The following is a 24,825-nucleotide window of genomic DNA, read 5'->3' on the forward strand; positions in this document are numbered from 1 at the left end:
GAGTGAGTGTGTGGACTAGATGTCCATGTGATGAGGTTCCTGGCTCGATCCGCCAAAAGATGTGTGGTACTAGAGGTAAACCAGATGTGATAAAAGGGACTGTGGAGCGAGGCGTAGACCCTCCCAGGACCCAGAAACCCCAGAAATAGCTTGTCATTGGTTTCGAACTACCTAAAATATCTTGAAATAAATCATAGTTGATACAATTGGTAATCTGCATAAAACCTGCTTCTCGCTTTAAACTATGCTGCAAAACCTCATCCTTGAAATAACCATTATGCATCTATCAACCCTTTGAAGTAGTATAGGACTTTTTGAGTACCTTCCGTACTCACTCTTGCTATCGTCCAGATGAAGAACCTAATGCTAACTCCGCCGGAGTTGAAGCCGGGGATGAAGAATAGTTTCTGAGGTTGCGTTCGCTCCCTCGCTGCTTGTGGCTTGGGTTTTTGCTTCCGTTGTGTATTTTTAGCTGGCCACTAGGCCAGGTGTGTAATATTCAGTATGCATTGTAAGTGTTTTGTACCCAGAACCTTGTTATTTACATACAAAGTTTGACTGTGATATTACAACTGTTGTACTGTACGTATCAGCTACTTAATCCAGGGACTGATACAGAAGGCACAGGAGATCCCGGTAACGGGGTCCTACATACACCAGCCTAACTACAAGATCAAGATCAAGAGCAACCACTACAAGCTCAAGAAGAAGAACAATGGCAAGGTGGTTACACACATGATTGGGAGAAAGGATTAGGGGTGTAATTAATTCATTTGGGTGCCCAAGGAAGTCATCACCAATATGAAGGAGCCCCAATCGATTTGGGTTCCAAACAAGACTTGAAGTCTAGGCAACTTGGGGGATTAGAGACTTGTTTCACAAGATGACGTTCATGAATAAGATTGGACAAGTGTACAAGATTGGACGCATTGATGAAGATCATGAACATCGTATATCAAAATCCCCATCCAAAGGTAAAAGAGGTAAATTATAGATAGACTGATGTTCATGCATTTCTTTTTGCATCTAGCACATTTGTCTTGTCTAGGATTGCATGTGCATTTATTGCAATGCCTAGTGTAAGTTTTTATATGGTAGGTTGCATGTGCATATCTCTAATCCATGGGCAACCTACATGGTTTATTAGTGGTAGGTTCGTTTTATGGCACTAGTTTACATTAGATATCTTTTATGTGCCATGAAAGCAATATATATGGTAAATTCCTCATTGTTATCAATAACAAGTGCATATATCTCACAAGTATTTGACACTTGTATGTACACATTTAGGGGGAGAATATCCTATAGGTTGTGATTTTGAGACTAACATGTGTTGCAAGTTGTATTTTTTTAAGTCTTGTGGAGCAATCTATAAGTCTCTAGAGGTATGCAATGCTTAAAGCTTCAATTGGTATCATTGTCAACTCATTTGAACATTTAAGTTACCTCCACGCATTATATAGCTTAAACTTCTTATCTCTTCATAATTGTCCAGTTGTGCATATGCTTCACTTTTATCACATATATGCACACATATAGGAGGAGTTTAGACTATATTATATGATTTTTTTATGAATTGTGATCCATGTGTTCTCTCTTCAAATGATATCCATTGCTCTTATCTATTGCATAGTTGATATGCATTCCTACAATTTGTATCATTTTATTGGATCATAATTTATGAAGCTCTCTCCCATGTGCTCTAACACTCTTCCTCGAGTTCAACATGTGTTTGTAGCCCTTTTTGAGATTGTTTACAAGGGGGAGAAGTTTGACGACCAAAGCAAGGGTCATGCCTAGTGGAGAAGCTCTTGCAAGGAAGCAAGGTGCCAAGGTTGACAAAGGGGGACTCATCTACATTTGGTATCAAGAGCATGCGATGGAGAAGCTCTTGCATGGGTTAATCAAGGGAGATAGTGGTAATGGAGAAAGGGGGAGCCACAACAAAAGGGGGACTAAGTGGTAAGAACATGCGTCCAAGCAATGTGGTAAGTCTTTGTGCTCTTTACAATTGGTATCATTTATTATTTGCCAATTGCTTTGGTTGTATTGTCATCAATCACCAAAAAAGGGAGATTGTGGCAAACATGCCCTTAGGGAGATTGTAGCGGAACATCTTTAGGGCATGTATGTGATTTTAGTGATTAATGATAACATAGTCAATGAGACTACCATGTTTGTCAAATATATGCTTTAGTAAGTCTTATAGATGTTATACATAAAGATGCCACCAAAGCCAAGACAAAGTTTGATTGAATTGGAAAAAGTCCAGAGAATTTGTTCTCACCGGAAGGTCCGCGCAGAAGGGTTGTACACGCTGGAGCATTTTGTTCAGAGATAGTTTTTCCTCACTGGATGATCCGGTGTCAAATGAGCAGAAGCACCGGAGCATTGTTGACAAAGGAGAGAATGCAGTAGTCCGGTGCTAAGCAGAGGTACTCGTCGGAGTATTTTGGACAAAGAGTGAGGATCACCTCACTGGATAATTCGGTGTTCAAAGGGGCAAAAGCACCGAAGCATTTTCAGATGAAGGCAGAGGAATATGACCTCACTGGATGGTTTGGTGCCTCAGTTGTACTCACCAGAGTATTTCATACAGAGAAGGTTCCAGGCGTAAGAACGAAGATCAACTCACTGGATGGTTTGGTGATCACCGAAGGATCACGCCGGAGTATTTCTTGCAGAGAAGAATGAAGTGGCTTGGTCAAGCTCAAGTCAACACACCGAAAGGTCTGGCAATGAAGAGAAGAGCACATCGGAATGTCCAGTGTTCACAATGGATTTGAGTGGGTTCCAACGACTAGTTTCTAAGGATGTACTCGCCAGATGATCTGGTGTTAGTACCACTATTATCATCGGATCATCCGATGTTCACAGTAAAGTTGAGCTGTTGGAATAACGGCTAGTTGGTGGGTTTGAAGCTATAAATACCCACCTACTAGGCCATTTGAAGGTGCTGGAGTCCAGAGAAACACAGAGACACTTGAGAAGACATCTAAGCCACCAAAAGTGCTTAAACTGATCATCCAAGGCAATTAAGCACAAGATTAGGGAGTGATTAGTGCTTATAGGCTTAGAGAGAGTTGTAGGTAGGTGCTGCAACTTTGAGAGAGGATCGAGTGATCCTAACTTGTACCAAGAGGTAGGCCACCACCTTGTAGTCTTGGTGACTCACCGGCAAGCTTTTTGACCCTCCGACTTAGTGTGGAGCGTCGGCAAGGTGATTGTGTGGAAACGTGGAGACCCTTGCTTTTGTGGCTCAAGCTCCAAAGTGATCACGGCGACAAGTGACTGGAAGAGAAACTAGTGGTGAGACCTTACCTTGATGGCTTGGTGGCTCATCCGGCTTAAGGTCTTACCTTGGTGGCTTGGTGACTCAAGAGTTGTGACCGAGTGCCGACCGGAAGCATATCCTTGGTGGAGCTCCAACGTGGACTAGAGGTGGCGTTTATACTATCGATACCACGGGATAGAAATCCCTTGTGCCAAGTTTGCTCTATCTACCTTATTTATGTTTCCTCATTTACATACTTACAATATACCTTTGTGCATTTACCTTCATAGAGTAGTTTGCTAGGATTGATTATAGGTTGCAAACCTTTTTGAGCAGTAGAGTAGACACACTAAATAAACCTAGATCATATTTAGATAGAAATTGATATAGATTTATCTTGTGAAGTTTTTGGAGCCGGTTAGGTTTTTAAGTGTCCTAATTGACCCCCCCCCTTAGGACATCACCGATCCCTACAAGGGCCTTTGCTCCGATTAGATGGATTGGGCGGCAATAATAGCTGCCACTTTATCTCTCTTTTCTCACTCAATTTATCACCCTTAGCCTCTCTATGATGCATGGGACCTGGACTCACCTGTTAGTAAGAAAGGACACCATTTAAAGTCCCTTATCCATCTCCCTAACCAATCCATTTACTCCATTTCCCCTCACTACTACAAAAAGCCTTATCAGTGCCGGTTGAAAAATAGCTTCACTACCTGTTTTTCAACTAGCAATCTTTATTCGGCACTGATACTCAGCTAGTATCAGTGCCGGTTGTGCACCCGGCACAGTTGCCCTTTCTAGGGAATAAGAAAAAGAAAATTGGTCGGCGGGAGTGGCATCCGAGCCGGCTCAATTCTGATCCGGCTCGGATGCCGCTCCCACAACCATTCCCCCGCCGCCACTCCCCCGCTGCCGCTCTGTCACCACCACTACCGCAACCACCGTGCCTGTGCCCACTGGCGTTGCAACAGCAAGTAAATATCAATCCAATCTCTAATTATGTCAATCCAATCCAATCCAAACAACAACCGCTGCAAATCACAACACCTCAGTCATACAAACATATCACTACACCTCCAACAACAGCCGCTGTAAATCACAACACCTCAATCATACAAACAAATCACTACACCGGAAACAAATCACTACGATCTGCACCCAATCCGGCCGCCGCTTCTCCGCTTGCCCACCACAGCAGCTCCGCCCTTCCGCTTCTCTGCTTCCGAGATCCAGTTGCCACCGGTTTCGTGCTCCTCGAAGTAGGCCTTGAGCTTTGTGTCCTCCTCCGGCAGAGCCATTGACAAGGTACTCGAAGAAGCCCGCTTGCAGAGCCATCTCGCAGCTGCCTTGCTGTCGCCCTGCTACAGACCCGGGCACCTGTCCTGCAGAGCACAGAGGAGAGATCAAAGAGAGAGGAGAAATGAGAGGAATAGAGAGTGAGAGAGATGGTGGAAGAGATAAGGTTGAGCTTCTTTTTTTATGCCAGATAAGGTTGAGCTGTGTGAGGCTGTGAGCACTTTGTTTGAGCTCGTGACTGAGTGACAGATGCGAGCCAAAACACCATTTAATAGAAATTTTGGGTCTGTCTGCATTAGTGCTGGTTGGTGGCATGAACCGGCATTGAAAAAGTACTATCAGTGCCGGTTCCAGCCACAAACAGCACTAATAGTCCTTTTCAATGCTAGTTCGTAGCGGCTCACTCATTTTTTGCGTGCGGGAGATTAAGAACCAGCATTGATGCATCTTCAGTCGCGGTTATGGCTAAACCGACACTGATGGGTGCTACTTTTGACCCCTTCTGTAGTAGTTCCTACCTCCCACGAGCTGCAAATAGCAGTATCAGGAAGCTGCAGCCATAGCAGCATATCCCTTCACTTCTCTCATTCGAATGTCCACCAAGATCAAAGAGTCACTTAGAGTGTTATACACCGTTGGAAATCTTAGCTTCCAAGTTATCCATCTATCACCACGGTTGGCACATGCACAAAGGTTTGCTATGGTTACTGACTCGATTTCTCTTCGGTGCTCTCGGTTGTGACATCAAGGAGCTAATTTCATTTTCTCCTTGAGTGTGCAACTTTGATCCATATGCATCCTGGGTGACAAGTAGAATTAGCCTTCCCACATCCCTAGCTTTCTATCCATCCAAGCAGGAGTCACATGCATGAAGATTTGGGTGAGTTCTAATCCATTTTTGTCACCCTATCGTCCCTAAAATTTCGGTGGCAAGAACTCATCCCCTTCTTCTTGTTGTTGTGACCTTTCCCTTACTCAAGATTAAGGGAATTCTTTGAGGCCTTCACTACTACCAAGAGGAGAAGGAGGAGTACCTTCAACCACAACTGAAGCATCTAGGCCCCTAATTTGTCTTTTGGTAATTAATGACAATATGACTTTTGTAGACTAACATGTTTGAATGACTTGTAAAAAGGTTAGTCACAAAGATATTGCGGAGCTAGAAGATGCATGAGTGAAAAACATGAAAATACTAGCTCAAGGAAAAGGTATAATTGTAGAGCATTTTCTTTTGCCGGTCAAAGGAGATTAGAGAAGAGAAATTGACTGGATTGATAGGATAAGTATCGTACTATTAAGAGGGGTTGATGTGCATTTACTTGAGATACCTATAGTGCCACAATTGCTCAAACTTGCATTTAATATAGAGTGGGAATTTTAGTTTGAAAGAAACCAAGGAAAGGCTGTCTTTAGGATGGTTCTGAGCTGTGGCAATCTGACTACCAGAGAGGCCAGTCTAACCGCGTATAGCAAAGGTAGTACTGTTCAAGTTTCATGTGTGGTGGTCAAAACGCCTGACATGACCGGTCTGACTGCTGTATAAACTTGGTCGATGCTTAGTAGAACTTAGTCCTAGTCTGACGGAAGAGTGTGTCGATCTGACCGCCAAACGAACAGAGGGGTTCAGACCCTCTGTTCTGGCTGGCGGTCTAACCGCCAGCATGGCCGGTCTGACCGCCCTGGGAACAAAGAGTTTTGGCACTATGTTCCTTGCTCGCAGTCTGACCACCAGACATGTGTCAGAGTCATCATCGCGCCTTTTGTAGTTGCTGTAATTGCGACAGTCCAACTGCCAATTGAGCTGCGGTCTGACCACCCAGTGCCCAGAGGTGTCAAAGCAACAGCAACAGCAACAGCCATATTCTTGAGTGTAGACTATAAATAAGAGCTTGGCTATTTCAAGGAATTTTCATAGCACTTCACTACATCACATTTGAGCTCATGCCATCCTCCTCTCCCTCTCTTGGCTTAGTGATTACATTTTTTAGAGTGTGAGAGCATCTAGTGCATAATTTTTAAGAGTTTGAGAATTGAGGCACTAGTGATCCTTCAAGCAAGCTTCATTAACTTGTTACTCTTGGAGGTTGCCGCATCCTAGACGGTTTGGAGGTTGTTGCGCTATTGAGCCCTTCAAAGAAGATTGTGAAGGAGCCACGAGGGTGATTGTGAGAGGCTTAAGCATGCCTTGTCGGAGCGGCAAAATGCTACTCTAGTGGAATTGAGGTATTGAGTAGTTCTTGTTTTATTCCGGCTTAAGATCAAGTTGCTTGGTGTGAGCCATTTCTCGTGTGAGAATTGAATACTTGATAGAGAAGCGGATAGAAGCTTGAACTCATCTCAACAAGGATTAGGGGTGATCGGCTAATCATCGATACCACGGGATAAATTTTGTGTGTAATCTTTTGAGCTATTTACTTTCTTGTGGAGAAATTTACTTTCATGCAATTTATCTTCCTAGAATATAAATTGTTTCATGTCACCCTAGGATTGCAAACCTTGTTATAGCTCTTAGTTGTTTTCATATGGCTCTAGTGATCTTTAGTTTGTTTTCGCAAGTTTTCTTGATCGCTTAGCAATTAGATTTTAAAACCACCTATTCACCCCTCCCCTCTCTTGTTGGTATCCTAGATCGTACAACAACAAGGACGAGGAGTCACGAGCAACGGCCACACAAGAAGTGAGGAGCGGCGGCATGTAGTGAGAAGGAGCAAGTTGTTGCACACATTTTCTTCTTCATCTTCATCGAGTTGTTGCTCTCATTCTTGTGTTCTTGTAGATCCCCATCAAGGCAAGGGAGACAAATCCAGTAAAACATATAGTCTTAAACCATGCTAGAGGGTGATTAAGATTTAATTTCTGAAACTTTAGAAATCATAGAGAATTCTTAAATCTAATAGAGCTGAAACTACTTTTAAAAATCTTCTTTAGCTATGCTCTACCCAGAAAAAAATAATGGCTAGCATGTGAAGTTTTTCCTTAACATGATAAATGGTCAAATTTACGCTTTTTAAAGCACTAGATCGACAATTTGTCCTGTTGGACAGAGATGCACTCAAAAAGTTTATACCGTGAGCATATGAACTCCAAATCAAGTTATTCTTGTTGCACTCTATCAATGATAGTTCACTACATATTCACCAAATTTCATACATATTGGAGCATTTCTCATAGCATTTTCATCATGTTAATTGCGATGCACTTTTTCTTTCTTTAGAGAATGATGTTCTGGAGAGTCATGAGATTGATCTCAAGAGTGAACCGGAAGTGTTTGTGAGTGAAGCACCGGAGACTGAAGGCAAGCATCTATGCATGTCTCATGTTATTTTGGATCTTGTTTGATGGTTAATTGGAATATTGCTATTGTATATGTATTAGATGGGCATTAGCAAATATTGTGTCGATAGCTTCTACTTGTTAATTGATATATCTTGTACCTTGATGCCTGGTCGTGGTTGGTTATATATTTAGGGTCATTTTTCATTATTGCTTAGCCATGCTCTACGTTGTCAATAGAAGTCAAGCGATGGAAGGTAACCATCGTTCGCGAGCAATAGGATGTTATCTTGGGAAATGATTATGTTCAGTTATGAGTTGTTGGATTACGATGATGTCTTGATGATGCGAGACTTGGGTGGGTGTTAGGAGGTAGCCTCGCTTGAGTTGGTTAAGGACCGTTCATTGATTGCCATTGTCCTAACCACTTTTTGTACTCACATATTCAATCATGATACGGATGAGACGACTATCTTACACCATTTTGATGTTTGACTTGTGGCCCTATAATGTTTGTAAAAAAGATTGAAATGGAGAAGGTTGAATTGGGATGACGAGGAGCCTAGAGGTACCCGATGGGGGCTAGGCGCCTTGAGGTGCTCGAAGGGAGATAGGTAAACCTCGGCATCATAGGCACGTGTTCAAAGGGTCGGGGCAGGTTTGAGAAAGATTGTCACGAGGGTCAAGAGGTAGGACTCGTGTTGTGTGGGTAAAGATGTACCTCTGCATGGTGTAAGAAATATTCAAATAGCCATGCTCTCGAATATGAGCATGTCTTGGTTCATTGACTTTCATCATAGTGTTCTTCGTGTTGATCTTGTGGTATGAACTCATGATGAAATGAGGTTATATGATTTATGAAAATGGATGAAAAGCATGAGTTACTTGCTATCTTTATGTTGGGATTAAGGATGTTCATGTGTTGCGCATTGGGTTAATCTTTTTCTTATACTTTATAAGTCTAGTTGTTCATTCATGATAAGATTAATTAACTTTATTCAAATGTTAACCTTGTGGCTTATTCCTTACTATTTATCTAAATGTATTCTTCTTGGAGTCAAAAATCGAACTCATGGTATTATGTTGAAATTTTTGTGGGTAGGACGATGCCCTATTTGGCTACTTTTAACCCGTCGGTGCCAGTGAAGGGCAAAAGTAGTGGTTGTCCATGTTGTGCTAACCTCGGTGATGCCTATGTGCAATGTGCCACCTACCTTTTGCTTTCTTTTGCGATAACTTCCGCTGCAATTTCTATGTACTAGCGCTAGATAAACCATGTTATGTAATAGAGTAAATTTCACAAAACTACAACTATTTGCATCTAACTATCACAAAACTACAACTTCTGAAACGAGTTCCACAAAACTACAAATACTTGTGCTCCTAGTAACACAAAACTACATTTTTTTTGCATAAAACTATATTTTTTGCGTTTCACAAAACTACAACTATTTTGCGCAAAATAAAACAATTTTGTGTTACTAGGGGCACAAGTATTTGTAGTTTTGTGAAACTCGTTCCAGAAGTTGTAGTTTGATGATATTTATGTGTAAATAGTTGTAGTTTTGTGAAATTTACTCTATATAATATGATCATCTAGCACTTTTTTAATTGAGTTGAGAGCTTGAACTAGTATGTGTAGCTCTCAAGTTTAAATTTCAGATTATGGCACTTGAACTTGTGAACTTGTAATATTGATGAAGACTTGTAATATAATTAAAATTTGCACTCTATTCATGTCTTGTGATGAAGTTTATGTTGTAAATGATATGTGTGTTGATTTTGGGCATGTGAGGGCATGTCTTGAGACGCATATAAGGGAATACCAAAATTGTGTTCGTTTTAATTGATCCAATGCCTCCTTGAGATGCCATTTAAATGTTGGTTAGCACGTGTTACACCAAAAGGCAAGCGCATGCTACCTCGAATTTTCATGGATGGCTGGCGGGACAATTTGGATGACTCTAAACAGCGTCACTGTCAAAGCAAGGTTTAATAGAGTTAACCATAAAGTAGTTAGCATGTGGGTTAATTAGAATGTGAAACCTCATTAAGTGAAACTAAAATTCAGAATTAAGTATTTTTGCTTATTTTACTCCTTGCCTATCTTAGAGCTATTTTCTCATCTTATTGCTTAACACTTTAAATGATTAATATTGTTTTCTGACTTGCCTCATTCTTTCATGGGTTAAGGATGGCTATGGGTACATTCGGAAATTTTGGTGTTTATTCAAGGAGTTGCATCTTATCTATACCTTGTTCCAATATCCACATTGTACCTCTCTATCTTAAATTCATGCATTTCTCACATATGATGCAACAGTGGGATTTCCGACAAAGAGAAAGCACGATGAAGGTGTAGCAAGGAGCATATCTCCCATGTTAAGGAACTAGGCCAATAAGCGGAGTATGAATCTTAGCTAATTATTTGTAAACTCGTAGGACTATTAATTCGCTATATTATGCCCTATGTGTAATGATTTAAGATTGAGTTAGCTTAATGCTTTAGTTATGTATGAACATGTTGTAAGGTTAATCATTAGTTCTTCAATCATGTTTAATGTGCTTGTTGATTTGTTGTGTGCTTGCTTAATTCGCTATATTTAATGTGCTAACTCTCATTTTCTGGGACAATTAAATCTAGGACACTTTGGACACAACATTGCTCAGGATCCAATGATGCATAAGTTCATGAGCACACATGTGTTGATATTCCTACATGTGATTACAGGTGGAGGATAAGGTTGTGCCTTCAATATGTGCCTTTAGAGTTTTAATTAGCAGACTTCATCTAAGGATAGACTAGAGCTCAACATAGCAACTCTATCCCCAAACTAACTCAATTTTATTGATCCTCCGTGAATTTGAACGGAGTAGAGGGTTGTGAGATGTATATACTGTGTTGTATTTCGTGCTTCATGTGTGGTGCTCTTTGAATCTTGTCACAACCACTCTTGTATATCTGCCCCTTTGGGCCTTTGCGATAGATTCGAGCAGCACATTTGACGCCTTGTACCCCAATTCAATCAGTTTATCTGGATGTTTTCTGTGAGCTAACATAATAGCTAATCAAACCGAAGTTTGGAATGTCGTATTTCCTGTCGATATGTTTAGAATTGGGCCCATTTGTTTTCCTTTGCTTTTGTGCTACCATAAAAATGATAATTAAAGCTTTTGTGCAGTTCAGATTTGTGTAATTTCAATTTTCCAAGTGAACTTGGAAATATCCGAAAGCAATAATATCAAGCTAAATCAGCAACAAATCAGGTCCCGAGAGTCATTAAAATTTGCCGCACAGAACAGCCAAGCAGCCAACAAAAGACCAGGCTTGGATTCTCGGCTGAGCAGCACCTCAAGGCAGAGACAGATGCACTCCCAGGTCCGTACCCCACAACAAACAGGTACAAAACAGTAGAAGAGGCATAAAACTTTTATTCTCCTTTTTGTACAGCTGATTCTATTAAATCAATACACACTATAGCATTAATAGTCTTATACAGTTCTTTTTCAAAGGATCCTACTTCGTGCACGCATCTACTTCAGCGAAGCCTAGTTAGGCAGGACAGACAGTTAGTACAGTTTTACTCTTGTATCGATGGGCCTTCGACAGATTGGACAATCTATGACTTGTGGCCCACATTCCGAACATGTCTGTATGGAAAGAAAAAACATAAATTCAGTTAAACCATTCCAAACAAAATTTAAAAATGATGTGTGAACCAGAACATCCGTCCAGCGAATTGTTGTGAGTTTTACCTGGTGACCACAACCAAATGCCAAGTCCCGGGGTTTGGAAAGGCAAACTGGGCACATCTACAGATAGACAAAAAAAGAATGCGTAGTTTACTAACTAAACCGTGCAAGAAATCTTGGAAGAATTGGAACATAGGAAGTTCATGAATGACAAGAGTATTGCGTTTTCTTGATCTTGTACAGCAGGTAAAAGAAATCATAAGGTAAAACCATAGGATAATCACAGGGACAGTTCCTTGTGTGAAGTAGTTGTAAGTTTGAACCAATTCGCAAGATATAGTACTTGATTTTTCCTGCAGCTGAGTCTAGTCCTTGAATATTTTTTTTACTTTATTTGCACAAAGAACAGTCCCCAACCTATACAATTAGTCTCAAACTATTTGACTCATATGCTACACAGACAAATATATCGGCCTAATAACTGGTACTCAAGAAGAGAAGTCTGTTAGTGCTCGGAAAATCACTATTGGGTTTTCCCCTGGGTGGGCTCCACTGTAACCCTAGGCTCAAATTCTTAAAATATCAAACAAATTTTATCTGGAAAGTTAATTATTCTAATTTCCATAAAACTAATCAGAAATCACAAACATTTTTTCTCATGCTTCACAAGAAAAACTATAATAATTCTTTTGCCTTTTGCGAATCAACAAAAAGACCTACAAGGTGCAAGGATGGAATTTGTCGTACTTGGGGTTCTGAAACTTTAGTATCAGCAGCTGGTGGGGATGTAACTGATGCTGTGATTGTTGAATCTACCGTTGGTTCCTCTCTAGGACGTGAAGGCACACTTCGATAGCTATTTGCTCGAGATGGCACTCTTGAGATTGTGTTATAACTTGCAAATGGAGGAGGAAGTGGAACCCGCTCAGGCGACTTTGCAAGTCGACGTCTGGTTAGTAAAAACAAGAACAATAAAAGAGCGAATTAGCCAATTAGGTCAATTAATCAATCAACAAATATGTATATGTAGCCGAGTCTTGCTTTTATTTCTCCATACCCTAAAATCCCAAGCTCTAATGTTGCCTTGTACTGCAAAGGAATTTCCATGAGAGCTGAAAGTGCAAATTCTGTCTCCTTTTTGCTTTGACTTATCTTCTTTGACATGATTGCAGCGAAGTTGACAAACTATGAGGACAAGTGTCAATGTTATAGCTAGTTATTCTGGCTATGACGACAAAAACAAATAGACATGACTTTTTGACACCTACCTGGAAATTGTCAAAAGACCTAGTGGGTATGTTGTCATCAAATTCCTTCATCATATCCCATGGACCATCGCCAACTCCAACCAAAATTGTAGACAAGGGAAATTCGCTGCAACAAAAAATGGAACAAATTATAAATCAGTTGTTGATGCAATGTTATTCGAAGAGTGCTGTGGCATCTAAAATACCATACGATAACTTGATTATTTAGAGATATTATTTTTGGCATTGCAGATACAAAAGAAAGGCCTTAGCTCTTGGCTCTGCAAGCAGCCTTCTTGAATCATCTGCACTAGTTTGCTAAAAACTCACATACATGACGCAGCAAATATCATGTTCCTTCATGGTACACAGATATCTGTAAAAGTTGGTAGTGAACATTGTTAAGGGTATAATAGTCAAGGGTATTAAGGTAATCTCCTAATCTAGGGTTTCCCTCATGTAATTTATATATTGCCCCCATGAGCTACCATTGAATACAAGTTTCTATTCCTAACAAGGTATTAGAGCTAGGGTTTTTTAGGAACACAACAACTCGTCTCAATCTAGATCTGTTCCACCCATCCACCCGCCGGCTTCCTCCCCCGTTGGCCCTCTCTCTCGCGACACTGTTCGGATCTATAGCAACATGTTCACTGGCTACTGTTTATTTGCGCACAAATCGATCGACAATACGCCGCAGCCGTCAGGTTCCGCCACTGCCGGCCGCCACCCCATCCTCCTGATCTGACCGCCGCCTGCTCCCACGCTAGCCAACCGACCGGCCTCTCGATGCCCCAACCCCACCCGACGTCGGCCAAATCCGCCGCAGCCAGGGCCGCCCGCACCGCTGCCCCGCCAGTTCCCTCCCCTCGGCCTCTGTCTACCAGTTCTCCTGCGCCCGCTGTCCTCCTGCTGGTTCACACCCGGACTCCCAATCCGGATGCGTGCACAGTTCTCGTTGTCCTGCTCGCCGACCCATCTTTGCGCCGACGAGATGTAATCACGGCTCGACTTCAAACTCTCCGTCTAAAGCTGCCTCTGCGCTCCGATCCGCGCACTGCTGAATCAGATCAATCACCTCGATGCAGGCCCACTCTCCCATGCGGTCTGTAAGGCACCAGTGCGACGATCTGCTACTATGTCGCATCTACCTTGCTACACGCGGCCACATCTGCTGTGACTTCCCCATCCTGATCCACTGGCGTTCCCGTCCGCTGAGCTCCATGAGCTCCTCAACGGGCACCATCTCAAGGAGCGCGACTAAGTCTTCTGCGCGCTATGGAGGAGAGACTGTTGTTCTACCGCCAGGGCTTCGCCGCGTAAGCGTCGCCTGTCCTTCACCATGTGTTGACGTTGTCTGTTGTTGTCTCCTAGAGCTATGGATCTTCGCCTTCATGGCCAGATTTGGCTTGCCGCCTTGTTGGATTCGGCTTGTCGGGCCGCTAGCTCCACTCGCTCGCTCGCTCCCACGTTTGGATCCAACCGTCTCCGCTGGTTTCGGCCTGCTGCGCCGCCTGCTCGACCGTCCATCATCACCTGGCAGCTGCAGTCGTGGCTCTTCAAGTTGTACTGTTGCTTCGCCATGTAGCTGATCTGCTATATATCTGTTGCCACTACATCAAGCTTCACCTGTTGTTTCTTAGCATCTTTGCTAGCGGCTTCAGCTCCACAATTCGTGGTTCTCTCCTGCTCCGCTTGCTCTTCTAGCTATTGCTTCGCTTCTCTCATGTGTGGGCCTTTGCAAGCTAGTTATGAGCTGGGATTAAGGAACGTAATTCGATGTTTTGTCAGTTGTGTGGTTGTGTTCTTGCTTGATGGTTTGTTGTCCGTGGTCTATGGTTGATGCTCTGCTAGCTTCCTTTGTGTCTAGCTTTAGTCTTTTTTTCCGCTGCATCCACATCCAAGTCTCAGTCTCTTTGAGTTCGTTCAGGTCCTGCGAGTCCACATATTCCTTCATCAATTAGTCGATATCTTTCCCGTCGTTATTGATGCAATAGTGTCATCTAGGTCTTTTCGTAGATTTAGTGACAACTTCATTTGTTGTCTTGCTACTCGTCATTGATGTGTTTGCAATTCTTGATCTAGGGCATCTTTTTGTCATCTTGGTCTTTCTGTAGCTTAAGTGGCAATTTTCGTTTGTCGTCGTGCTACTCGTCGTCCCTTTGTTGCGATTCTTGACCAAGGGTATTCTTTTGTTGTCATCATCACGACTCTACTCTTGTGCTTCACTTTGCACTTACTCGGCTTGATTCGACAAGATTACCAAGGATTCACTCTATGACAGTTTTAAAGAGACAGTTTTTGGATGTATTAGTTTTATTTTGTCTAAGTTTATTACTTGGTGTCACCTCTTTTAAATGCAACGTTATTGCATACGCCTTGCATTTGAGGAGTAGTGTTAAGGGTATAATAGTCAAGGGTATTATAGTAATCTCCTAGTCTAGGGTTTCCCTTTTATACTCTATATATTGCTTCTATAGGCTACCATTGAATACAAATCGCTATTCCTAACAAACATAACTTAAGAAAAGTAAAAAACAACTCTACTAACTTCACCAATGGCTGTCATTCTTGCTGCAAACGCCTTCCCTTAAATCTCCCAACACCTATAAACCTCGCAATTGACTGCATAACCCCCTTTTTTGTGTCATCATGCCAGTAGCATAGAGTTGGTATAACCTTATTACCATAAAAAAGCACAGGAGATATGTCTGGAGTCCTGGACCATCAACAGTTCAGATGCCTGGAGTTTTTTTAAAAAAATCTGTCCTGTTTAATAATCCAAATCTATCTGAAACACATATGCGATTTGTATTGTTTGTTCGCATCATTTTTAACATCCCATTAGTAACTCTGAGAAATGTTGACTTACACAAAAGACAAAGCCGATCAAACCCTGAGAGAAATTAGTAGTGTTGTTCCAAAATCAATACCAAAGTACCTAGAACATTTTATCGTATTACTCTGTAGTCGTACCTGAGTTAGATATTGCAGGATTAAGAAATACAAACAATAGGTTGATTCAGTTACAAACACTTTAAAGTAAAATATATGTGTTGTGTAATCTGCTCTTCCAAATTGATGCACAGATATCTTGTCATTTTTCCAGTCTATAAAATTGAGGGAAAATAATGAAGCACAAGCTGATATGTCCATATCTCCTGTTTCCAAGCATTATGAAAACATACAACACAAGTACAAATTTATTCCTAAATAACAAAAATCATACCTGGCTTGCACAATAGCATCAACAGTCATCTGCTCCTGGGTACTTAACTGGCCAAATTCAGTATCAATACTTCGTGTAACCTGTACAATGACAGCTTCAGAGACTGTCCTAATAATCCACTAATCCATTTCATTTTCCTCGTTCACAATTAAAGCAAATAAATAATATTTTCAACAGAAAAAGTCAGTAAAAAAGGGAACGGACCAGGGCGTACCTGCCCATCAGCTATTATAACTAAAACATGGTATTGTCCACCGCTTTGCTCCACAATGGTTGTGGCCATTTCAATTATTGGGGCGAAAGATGTAGGACCTTGAAAAAAACAAAAAATTACATGTTGGAGAGTTAGAGTATTAATTCAAGCCTAGAAGTAATCCTAGTACTATAAATAAAGGGTGTGAGGGTCTAAAGGAACTACACACAATTATTCTCAAATTCCACATTACATTTATACATTTACCATTTTATATTCTCAATAACACAAATAAAATGAACTTAGATACCGGAAAGGCGAAGATGAGGAATAATTTCTCTATATCTAACCAAAGCCTCCTGAAAACCATTGCATGGTCTTTCATCAGGATAGAAGGCAAATACATCTTGGTCATGTGTAGATGCTGCATTATTGAAAACAGAACTGTTAGTCATTTACAATTTCATGGTATACTAATAAAAGTCGTAGGCTCATAGCACATTACCATCTCCAAAGCCATAGCAAGGAATTAAGTTATCCTCATCAAAAGCTGACAAGGTTTGCCCAATGATGGAGATTGCCTGCTCATAAGGATTTGGGGTGTCACCAATATGATGCAGGCTCATGCCATTGAAGGAATTCTTTCCTGCAAACGATGATAGCCAAGTATCAACGACAAATGCTTTCATTCTTCGCAGATAAGTTCACAAACTACCTGTCCATTCGTTACTCTTCGTGAAATCAAGTCCTATGATTAAATTTGAGGACTCAAGACCAGCTTGTGCTAATGCTTCAATAACCTGCATATAGATATAATATTCATTCAGGAATCATAATGTAGTAAACACTTAAAGTATTAGATGGTGTATCTACTATGCTGTGAGTAGTAGACACAATAGTAACGCACGGGCATGGAAATAGTAATAAGCAAAATATGCTGTACAAATTACGATTGTCAGTTTCAACCTCTATGTGCACTCTTGTGCTAGTGTCGTCTCTTTGATGGCCTGTTCCTAGTAGGCTATTACATTCATTCCATACAACTGGACGGACTTTTTATTATGTATATAAATACTTCTATGCCTTGTTTCATTGCATAAAGGAAAGTCGCAGTGTAGTATTCGTGTCCAACTGCTAAAAAATGGCCCACATCTTAAGTCAATTCCAGCAGACCAGTTACCAAATTTTGGAAAATTCATGTTTCACTTACTAATAAAGTAACATCAAAACTTTAAAAATGTCTAACAGTTCATGTTCTAAGGTTAACAGGCCGATTTTTTAATGTTTGAATTGCTTAGAAGTACTTATACAAGTATCTTTTGTGCTTTCATGGAGCACTCTACATGGTATATACTGCTGTAAGTCCAAACTCCAAATACTAGCAGATAGAAAACGTCAAAAGTGAATACTTTCCCTACACACCCATATGATAATATGGTAATTCCAGCTTGCAAGTTTCTTCTCTAGATAGTTTTCAGCTTTAACATAATTCACTTTTCCTTTACAATTAGACAGTCTCAAAAGAACAGCTTAATCGGTGGATTGTGTCAAGTGTCTTGTCAGAGTATAGGTCCTTATCATAAGTTAACCAGCAAGGCAGCAAACAGAACACAGATGTCAGCAATTCATCACCAACTTCAAACCTATAGCTTGACGATGGGTAGTATAAACTACCGCATCCGGATACTCTAGGGTTTCCTACATTCTCAGGACATATCTCTATCCTTGGGAAGAAAATCTCTGGACGTATGGAAACTACCCGCAGATGCCCAGGATATCTCGTAAACATGGAATATTATCTTCAAGAATGATAAAGAAAGACTCCAGGAAATGATAGAAAATCCCTGGACATATGGAAACTACCCGCAGACGCCCAAGATATCTCGTAAATAGAAAATATTATCTTCAAGAATGATAAAGAAAGTCTCCAGGAATTATACAACAACTCCCCTATACATACGGAGCCAAGGGACCCTGAGGAGGACAAGTCCATTGAAGTCATTCAAGCCTAAAGGAGCTCTGAACCCTCGAGCCTACCGTAACTTAGCAACTCTTTTGTAACTTAGATCTATATTGGGTTGACCATCCTGGATTTATGGAGATTGTGGAAAGTACTTGGAACTCTTCTATCAGAGCTAACAACAGTGCTACTAGAATTTCAGCCAAATTCAAGCTGCTCAGGAGAGTTTTAAAGATGTGGAGTAAAGGAATTTCACAGCTCAACAATTTAATACAAAGATGCAATGATACCCTTGTGTCCTTAGATAAATTAGAAGAGCAGAGAAATCTATACACTCAAGAAAGAAATTTTAGAATAATTATGAAGAAGCATATCATAAAGTTACTGAAACACAAAAATGAGTACCGGAGAAAAAGGTGTACTATCAGATGGGTCAAATTTAGTGATGAGGACACCAAATTCTTCCATGCAACAGCCACAGAAAGGTACAGAATGAATACAATTACTTATTTAGAAGCCCCTGATGGAAGGTTAGTGAGTGACCATGCAGAGAAAGCTGCTATCCTCCTGGACTCTTACAAAAATAGAATGCGAGCAACAGAAAGTGCAAAAATGCTTTTCAATTTGGATGATCTTGTTCAGACCCATGACCATTTGGACTGCTTAAGTGAACCCTTCACTAAGGAGGAAATTGACATTGTTGTTAGAAACATGCCAATTGATAAATCTGCTGGCCCAGATGGCTCTAATGGTCTTTTCATGAAACGATGCTAGGATATCATCAAAGAAGACTTCTATTGTCTATGCAACAACTTCTTCAATGGCACCATTGACCTAAAGGTAATTAATGGCTAGTAGACATATGAAAACTGCTCGTAGATGCCAAAAATATCTCATAAACATGCAAGTTTATCTCCAAGAATGATAATGAAAGACTTCAGGAGTCGTACAACGACCCCCTTTATATATACGGGACCCTGCGGAGGACAAGTCCATTAAAGTCATCGAAGCATGCAGGAGCTCCGAACCCTCGAGCCTTATTAGCAACTCTTCCCGACTGCTCACAAGGGAGCCATTCGACTATGTTTAGATGCATCTAAGCTAGCCAAACACCCTTGTAAACAGTCCTAGAGATTAATACAAGACCAACAAGGCGTAGGATTATTATCCTAAAGGAGGCATGAACTTGTATAAAATCATGTGTTTGTTGTGTGATTCGTCTACTGGAAACATAACCTGCTCTTTCTACAAGTTCATGAGATCGATGGCTCACCAATCGTCGGCAGAGCTACTGTCCAATAACACCACATCCACCACCAGCATTGTATAATCTTCACAGCAGTCTAAATTAGCCTAGATGATCACAAATTTCGGATCCCATATCTCAATTGAAAGAATTCCAAATCCATGTCGTTCATTTCAAGCATAATATGGCTTGCAAGTTAAAATTGACCAAACTTCACCATGCTAACCCCCAATATGTTCAACATTTGAGTATTTGACACATACCTCATCCAAGGAGTGGTACTGGTCCACAATCTTGGAGTACTTCCTTTCCAGCCTCGGCCGCTTCCCCCCAGCCACCGCCCTCGCCAGCATCGCCCGCTCCTCCACCGCCCTTAGCGGGGGCGCTGATACGGAATGCGCATGGGCCGCCGCCAATGGAGGACGCGAGTAGCCACTCGAGGACAAAACTACGTCCTCAACTGGCGGTGGCGGCGCACTCGCCCGCCGCCGGAAGCTCGAGGACAAAGAGTACTCATCCGCCGCGGGAGCAGAAGCAGAGTACGCCGGCGGTAGCGGGTTCCACAGCTGCGCCGGCGGCGCCGACGCCGGCTCGTTGGGGTCGCGGTGCGGCGAAGCTGGCGTCGACCTGCGCCGCGCCGCAGCCGCCGCCTCCGGTCCTTGCTGCTGGTCCTCTTGGAACTCGGCGGGTGCGGCCAGGAGGCTGCCGACGATCTTGGTGGCCGTCTTCAGCACCAGGAAGAGCACCCACAGCAGGAAGGTGCCGATCTTGCCCATCACCGCCTAGCAATTCGCAGAAATTTGCAAAAGCAACAAGAAGCAAGAACAATCAAAACCCAATCGAAACAGCTTAAGCTTCCAGCAGCAAGAATCGAAACCGAGCTAGCTCCCAAGAACCAGAACCAATCGAAGCTAGCTTCCAAGAAACAGAAATTTCTTGCGTGCTTGGGGGAGCCGGCCAAGCGTCCATTTCTTACCAAGAAGCCGCTCATGCCGAGGAGTCCCGGACCGGGGGCGCGGGCAGCTGAGTTGGGGATCGATTGGATGGAGGCTGGTGGAGGTGCGGGGCTGGGACGGGTTGTCAGAAGGGTTGACTTGACGAGGAGACCGAGGAAGAGGACGACGACTCTTTGAGCCTGGGCTAGTGATAGTTGTTGCTTTCGGATGCAGCTACTTTTCGCTTGTCCGCCGCGTGCTTGGGTGTACTCAAGGTACAATGAGTTCAAGAATTACGTGTTACGGCTTTTGGAGTGGTTGCTAATGCTGATGCTGGCTTAACTTGCTGCGTAAATATCGGGAAACGGATTTTCTACTTGAGTGATGTCACGAAACTTACGGCCAAAGTATGGAAATAAACCCAATGTTGTACAACAGCCGAATAATTTTTATTTGGGTCAAGTCAGCTTAGTTTCACGTGTCTAGAATAGTTTCAAAATTCTTAGTTCAACAGGAGGTCACCGTCGTCTTCCCACGCAGCGGGTTAAGTACTTAAGTCTCCAGCAGACTCTCAAATCACTGTGCCGCCATGTTTTTACTAGTTTTGCCGAACGAGGCAGCCATCATCGAGGCAGCTGTCATCGTGGTCCAATAGATGCTGCATCTGACGCTGACGCTGTATGGATGTAACCGAGTTACTATGTAGCATAGCGACGATAAATATGTAGAAGACATGATGTGTTCGTATTACTGTTTATAGCAGGTGACTCTGGGTACGAGGAGAGGTTAAAAATAATAGAAGGTAGAAATAGGTAGTTTTGAAGATATAAAAAATAGATGATGTTGTAATAGTATTATAGGATGCTATAATAATATTATAAGGGATAAATTTTTAAATTATCTGTTAGAGATGGTCTAAGAGTTTTTCTTTATTCGTAGTGGGTTAAGGGTGAAGCCTGGTTTTAGATCCAAACCTGTATAAATTATAGGCCCTAAAAAAATTTTAGGCTAGGCTAGAAATTGGTGTTTGGAAGCCTAGTCAGCACACTTCTTTTACCACCGGTTTCGGTCCAACCCATCGGATGGAAAAAATCATGTGGCGAGATTTGGAAAAAAAAACACGACAACTATCGGGCTCACTCAACCGAGTCCCATGCTCGGTGCCCTTTGTGGCGATCGAACCTTCACAACGACAACAACCAGCCTCATCGGAGGCAGCAGCGAGCCCTCCCCCACGGTAACCTCTCCCTTCCCGTACCCCCACGGCAACCTCTCCCTTCCCCTCCTCCTCTCTCTGCCGATCTAGAGGACTTGGTGGACGCCGATGTCGATTTGCTACTGGTGATTTGGTTTTGTTGGTTAATCCCCTTGGCTTCAATCTTGCAATCTGGCGACCACATCGATAGGTGAGCACATTAGAGGCTACCACATCGACGCGATGGCAAGCACATGATGAGATCTCCACCGATTTACACACCCGCAGGCCGCAACTGCCTTGCCTCCCTCAACTTTGCTCTGCTCTGCGGCGGTGGCGATCCCATCCACGACTCCTGGTGAGCACAAGTGGGTCAGAGTTGAGGGCGAGTACATCGATAGGTGGGTGTGCATTGATCCACGCATTCCTCTTCACCGGCCTCCATCTGCGCGAGCGCCTTTGGCGGTCAGATTCTATCCTTGCTCTGCCCCCCTTCCTCTCCCACTTCTAGATGTGTCACTCATGCTCAAATCGATGCGTAATTGTTGTTATTGCTCGAGTTAGGTGGTTCTTGATCCATCTTTATACACGGATTCATGTTGATGCTCGATTTATGTGTTTCTTGATCCACTTGGTGTCATTTCAGATGTGATTAGCAGAATGGCCAATTTAGAAGCTATATGATTAGTATAGTGATGTTATCTTACAAGAATTGATAGAGATTTGATGAGATGCTCACCACCCGTACCCAATTATTTAGTGCAAGCATCATTGGCGGCTAGGAGTTGATCTACTCTCCCGATGAGCCGCATGTGACAAGAATTATAGAGTTGGAGCTGAAATGCTTCTTTGGTGACACCTAATCACATTAGGGAATTAGATAGATAGGGCTCGTATTTCATTTTCACTTGTGCAGTTTTAGTTGTTATGTCTGCTACTAGTATGGCTTTAAGTGTGGTACTATCAAGTAGCAGCACATGGACTAGTATCTAGTAGTAGCAGTTTGGATGAAAATGCATGTGATTTGTTTGTTTTTCTTAATAGCAATGCTACATTTTAAGCTTGGTCTTCTTGACTGCTGGGTAGATACATTCAGAAAATGGTTAAGGAAGATCTTACAATGGCTGAATCTGATTCTGAGGAAAAAGAAGATGATGAAATGATGATGCTTGTCTTTCCAGCATTATACTTAGCTTCTACCAAAACTAAAACTCCTTGTCATACATCAAAGCTTAGTGGCGTACAATATACCCATGAACTTCTAGAGGGCCATAGGAATCGATGTTTTACCAATCTTGGAGACACGTATTTTCCAAGGAATTTCATATTATCTTTATTCAAAGAATCTTTTGTGAAGTACATGAGGTGTTATCGTTGAAGAGCAGCTTGCAGTGTTCATGTACATGCTTGCACGAAATGCTAGTTTTTCAGCTCTGTGTGATAGGTTTCAACACAACTGAGAAAACCATACACATGCATATTTGATGCAGGGTGCCCGACCTTCTCGATGTAGAATCTAGAGACACCGTGAAACCCAATGAAGTGGATGAATAACACGCTGCTCGTGCAACATGTCTTTCACCTCGAATTCGCAGAACCACACAGTATGATGGATTAATCCATTTGACCATGCAGAAGTGGATGAATTTCTCCCTCAATTCCCAACAGAACAGTAAGAACAATCGACGATAGCTCCCAATTCCCTCTCTAGATTTCGGTTTGCAAGAGGCTAAACCCCTAGATGAGAACAAGAGCAATTGCTGCGAGTTTTTCTATAGAATAAACATGGTCTAACCCCTGGGGGTCGTGCACAAAGGCTTATATAGCCATTACATGACTTAGAAACTAACTAGGAATCTAATATGTACAAAAAGGAAACTCTATCTATACAACCGTCGGTTTGTTTCGGGTTTTGCGGTGAAACTAGAAGGAATTAGAGTCTTGGGCCCTATCCATCATGTGGACCATGAAGTTAGCTTTCCAACAAATACTCACACATCCAAAATGGAGTCCGGATGCAAAAGTTATGATCCTTTTAGTGCAGGTTTGTCTAGGCTATCCCAAACAGAATCCGAATTGGATCCAATCTTTCCTATCTTTAAATCCCTTCTTTTGGAAGGCTTGAATCCGTAGGAAACATGTAAATAGGCTCATTTATAACCCAATATTTGTCTTAAAATAGAAAGAATATATCCACACAACTTGTACACGACATGGACTCTTCACCTTTGTCATTTCTCGCGCGCCACCAGGTCTGCATGTGCAACATGTCTTTATTTGTTGATAACTTTTGCTAGAGAGCTCCAAATCATGTGCCATTTGATCCATTGGAAAGTAGACTTTATAAGCTTTCCAGATATGTAAGCCATATATGCTGAAAGTCTTCGAGTTGATATTGATTATATAATGAACTTCATGAACAGAACTGCACCGGTCTTGTGCATGTGTGCCTCTACCTGCCTCATCTCCCGCTGGCCCCACAAATTGTTTGTTCATGACAATGATTCATTTCTCTCATATCTGAAAATAATGGAGTGACAACTATAAGGTAGCATCAAATTCTCATTCTTTTCACATAACAATGTAGAGAGGAATGAGTTCACATTATCTTCTGATTTACATTCAGCGAAGAATGTTCCAGAGCTAGGTATATCCGCATCAATATTGGTGCATGGTTTGATGCAATCACCTCAATGACATTTGATTTTGCGAAGCCTCCATCAGCCAAGACTCACTACAAAATATCATCCAATCCACATTTCAGGCCATACTTTCAGGTAGATGCCATATAGTTGTGCAGCTAGGAAATTCTGTCCTCTTGTTTCATATCTCAATTGGTAATAGTTTTTTTCCCCTGCAGAACTATTTAGGTGCAATAGATGGGACTCATGTTTCGGTCTCAATAAACGAGAGTAAGGCAACACCATATCGAAATAGAAAAGGATCTTTATTGCAAAATGTGATGCTCTCCTGTGACTTTGATTTGAATTTTACATATGTTTCAACTGGTTGGGAAGGGTCTGTGTCTGATGCAGGGGTCCTTAAATATGCAATTAAATCTGGTTTTCATGTGCCTAGAGGCAAGTACTATCTAGTTGATAGGGGCTACGCAAACACTCCACACTTTCTTGCTCCTTACCGAGGAGTCTGGTACCATATGAAGGATCATGGGCAATGCAATTGTCAACCAAGGGATTACAAGGAATTATTCAACCTTCATCATGCCCGCCTTTGCAATCACATAGAGCGTGCTATTGGCATTCTAAAGATGAGGTTTCCTA

General features: G+C 42.0%; 1 protein-coding gene across 1 annotated transcript; it reads right to left on the reverse strand.

The window, feature by feature from the left end:
• Positions 1-11,258: 11,258 nt before the first annotated feature.
• LOC133904266 (E3 ubiquitin-protein ligase RGLG2-like) lies at positions 11,259-20,576 on the reverse strand. The gene is made up of 12 exons (XM_062345725.1): positions 20,391-20,576; positions 19,678-20,196; positions 16,924-17,008; positions 16,714-16,854; positions 16,519-16,632; positions 16,230-16,327; positions 16,016-16,095; positions 12,808-12,913; positions 12,597-12,724; positions 12,287-12,488; positions 11,603-11,659; positions 11,259-11,497 (listed from the first exon to the last, which is right to left on the reverse strand). Exons 1-12 carry the CDS (start codon positions 20,403-20,405, stop codon positions 11,417-11,419), a joined length of 1,626 nt encoding a protein of 541 aa, XP_062201709.1. The 5' UTR covers positions 20,406-20,576; the 3' UTR covers positions 11,259-11,416.
• Positions 20,577-24,825: the final 4,249 nt, after the last annotated feature.

The sequence above is a fragment of the Phragmites australis genome, chromosome 22 (genome assembly GCF_958298935.1).
Source record: "Phragmites australis chromosome 22, lpPhrAust1.1, whole genome shotgun sequence".
Classification (NCBI taxonomy): Eukaryota; Viridiplantae; Streptophyta; class Magnoliopsida; order Poales; family Poaceae; genus Phragmites; species Phragmites australis.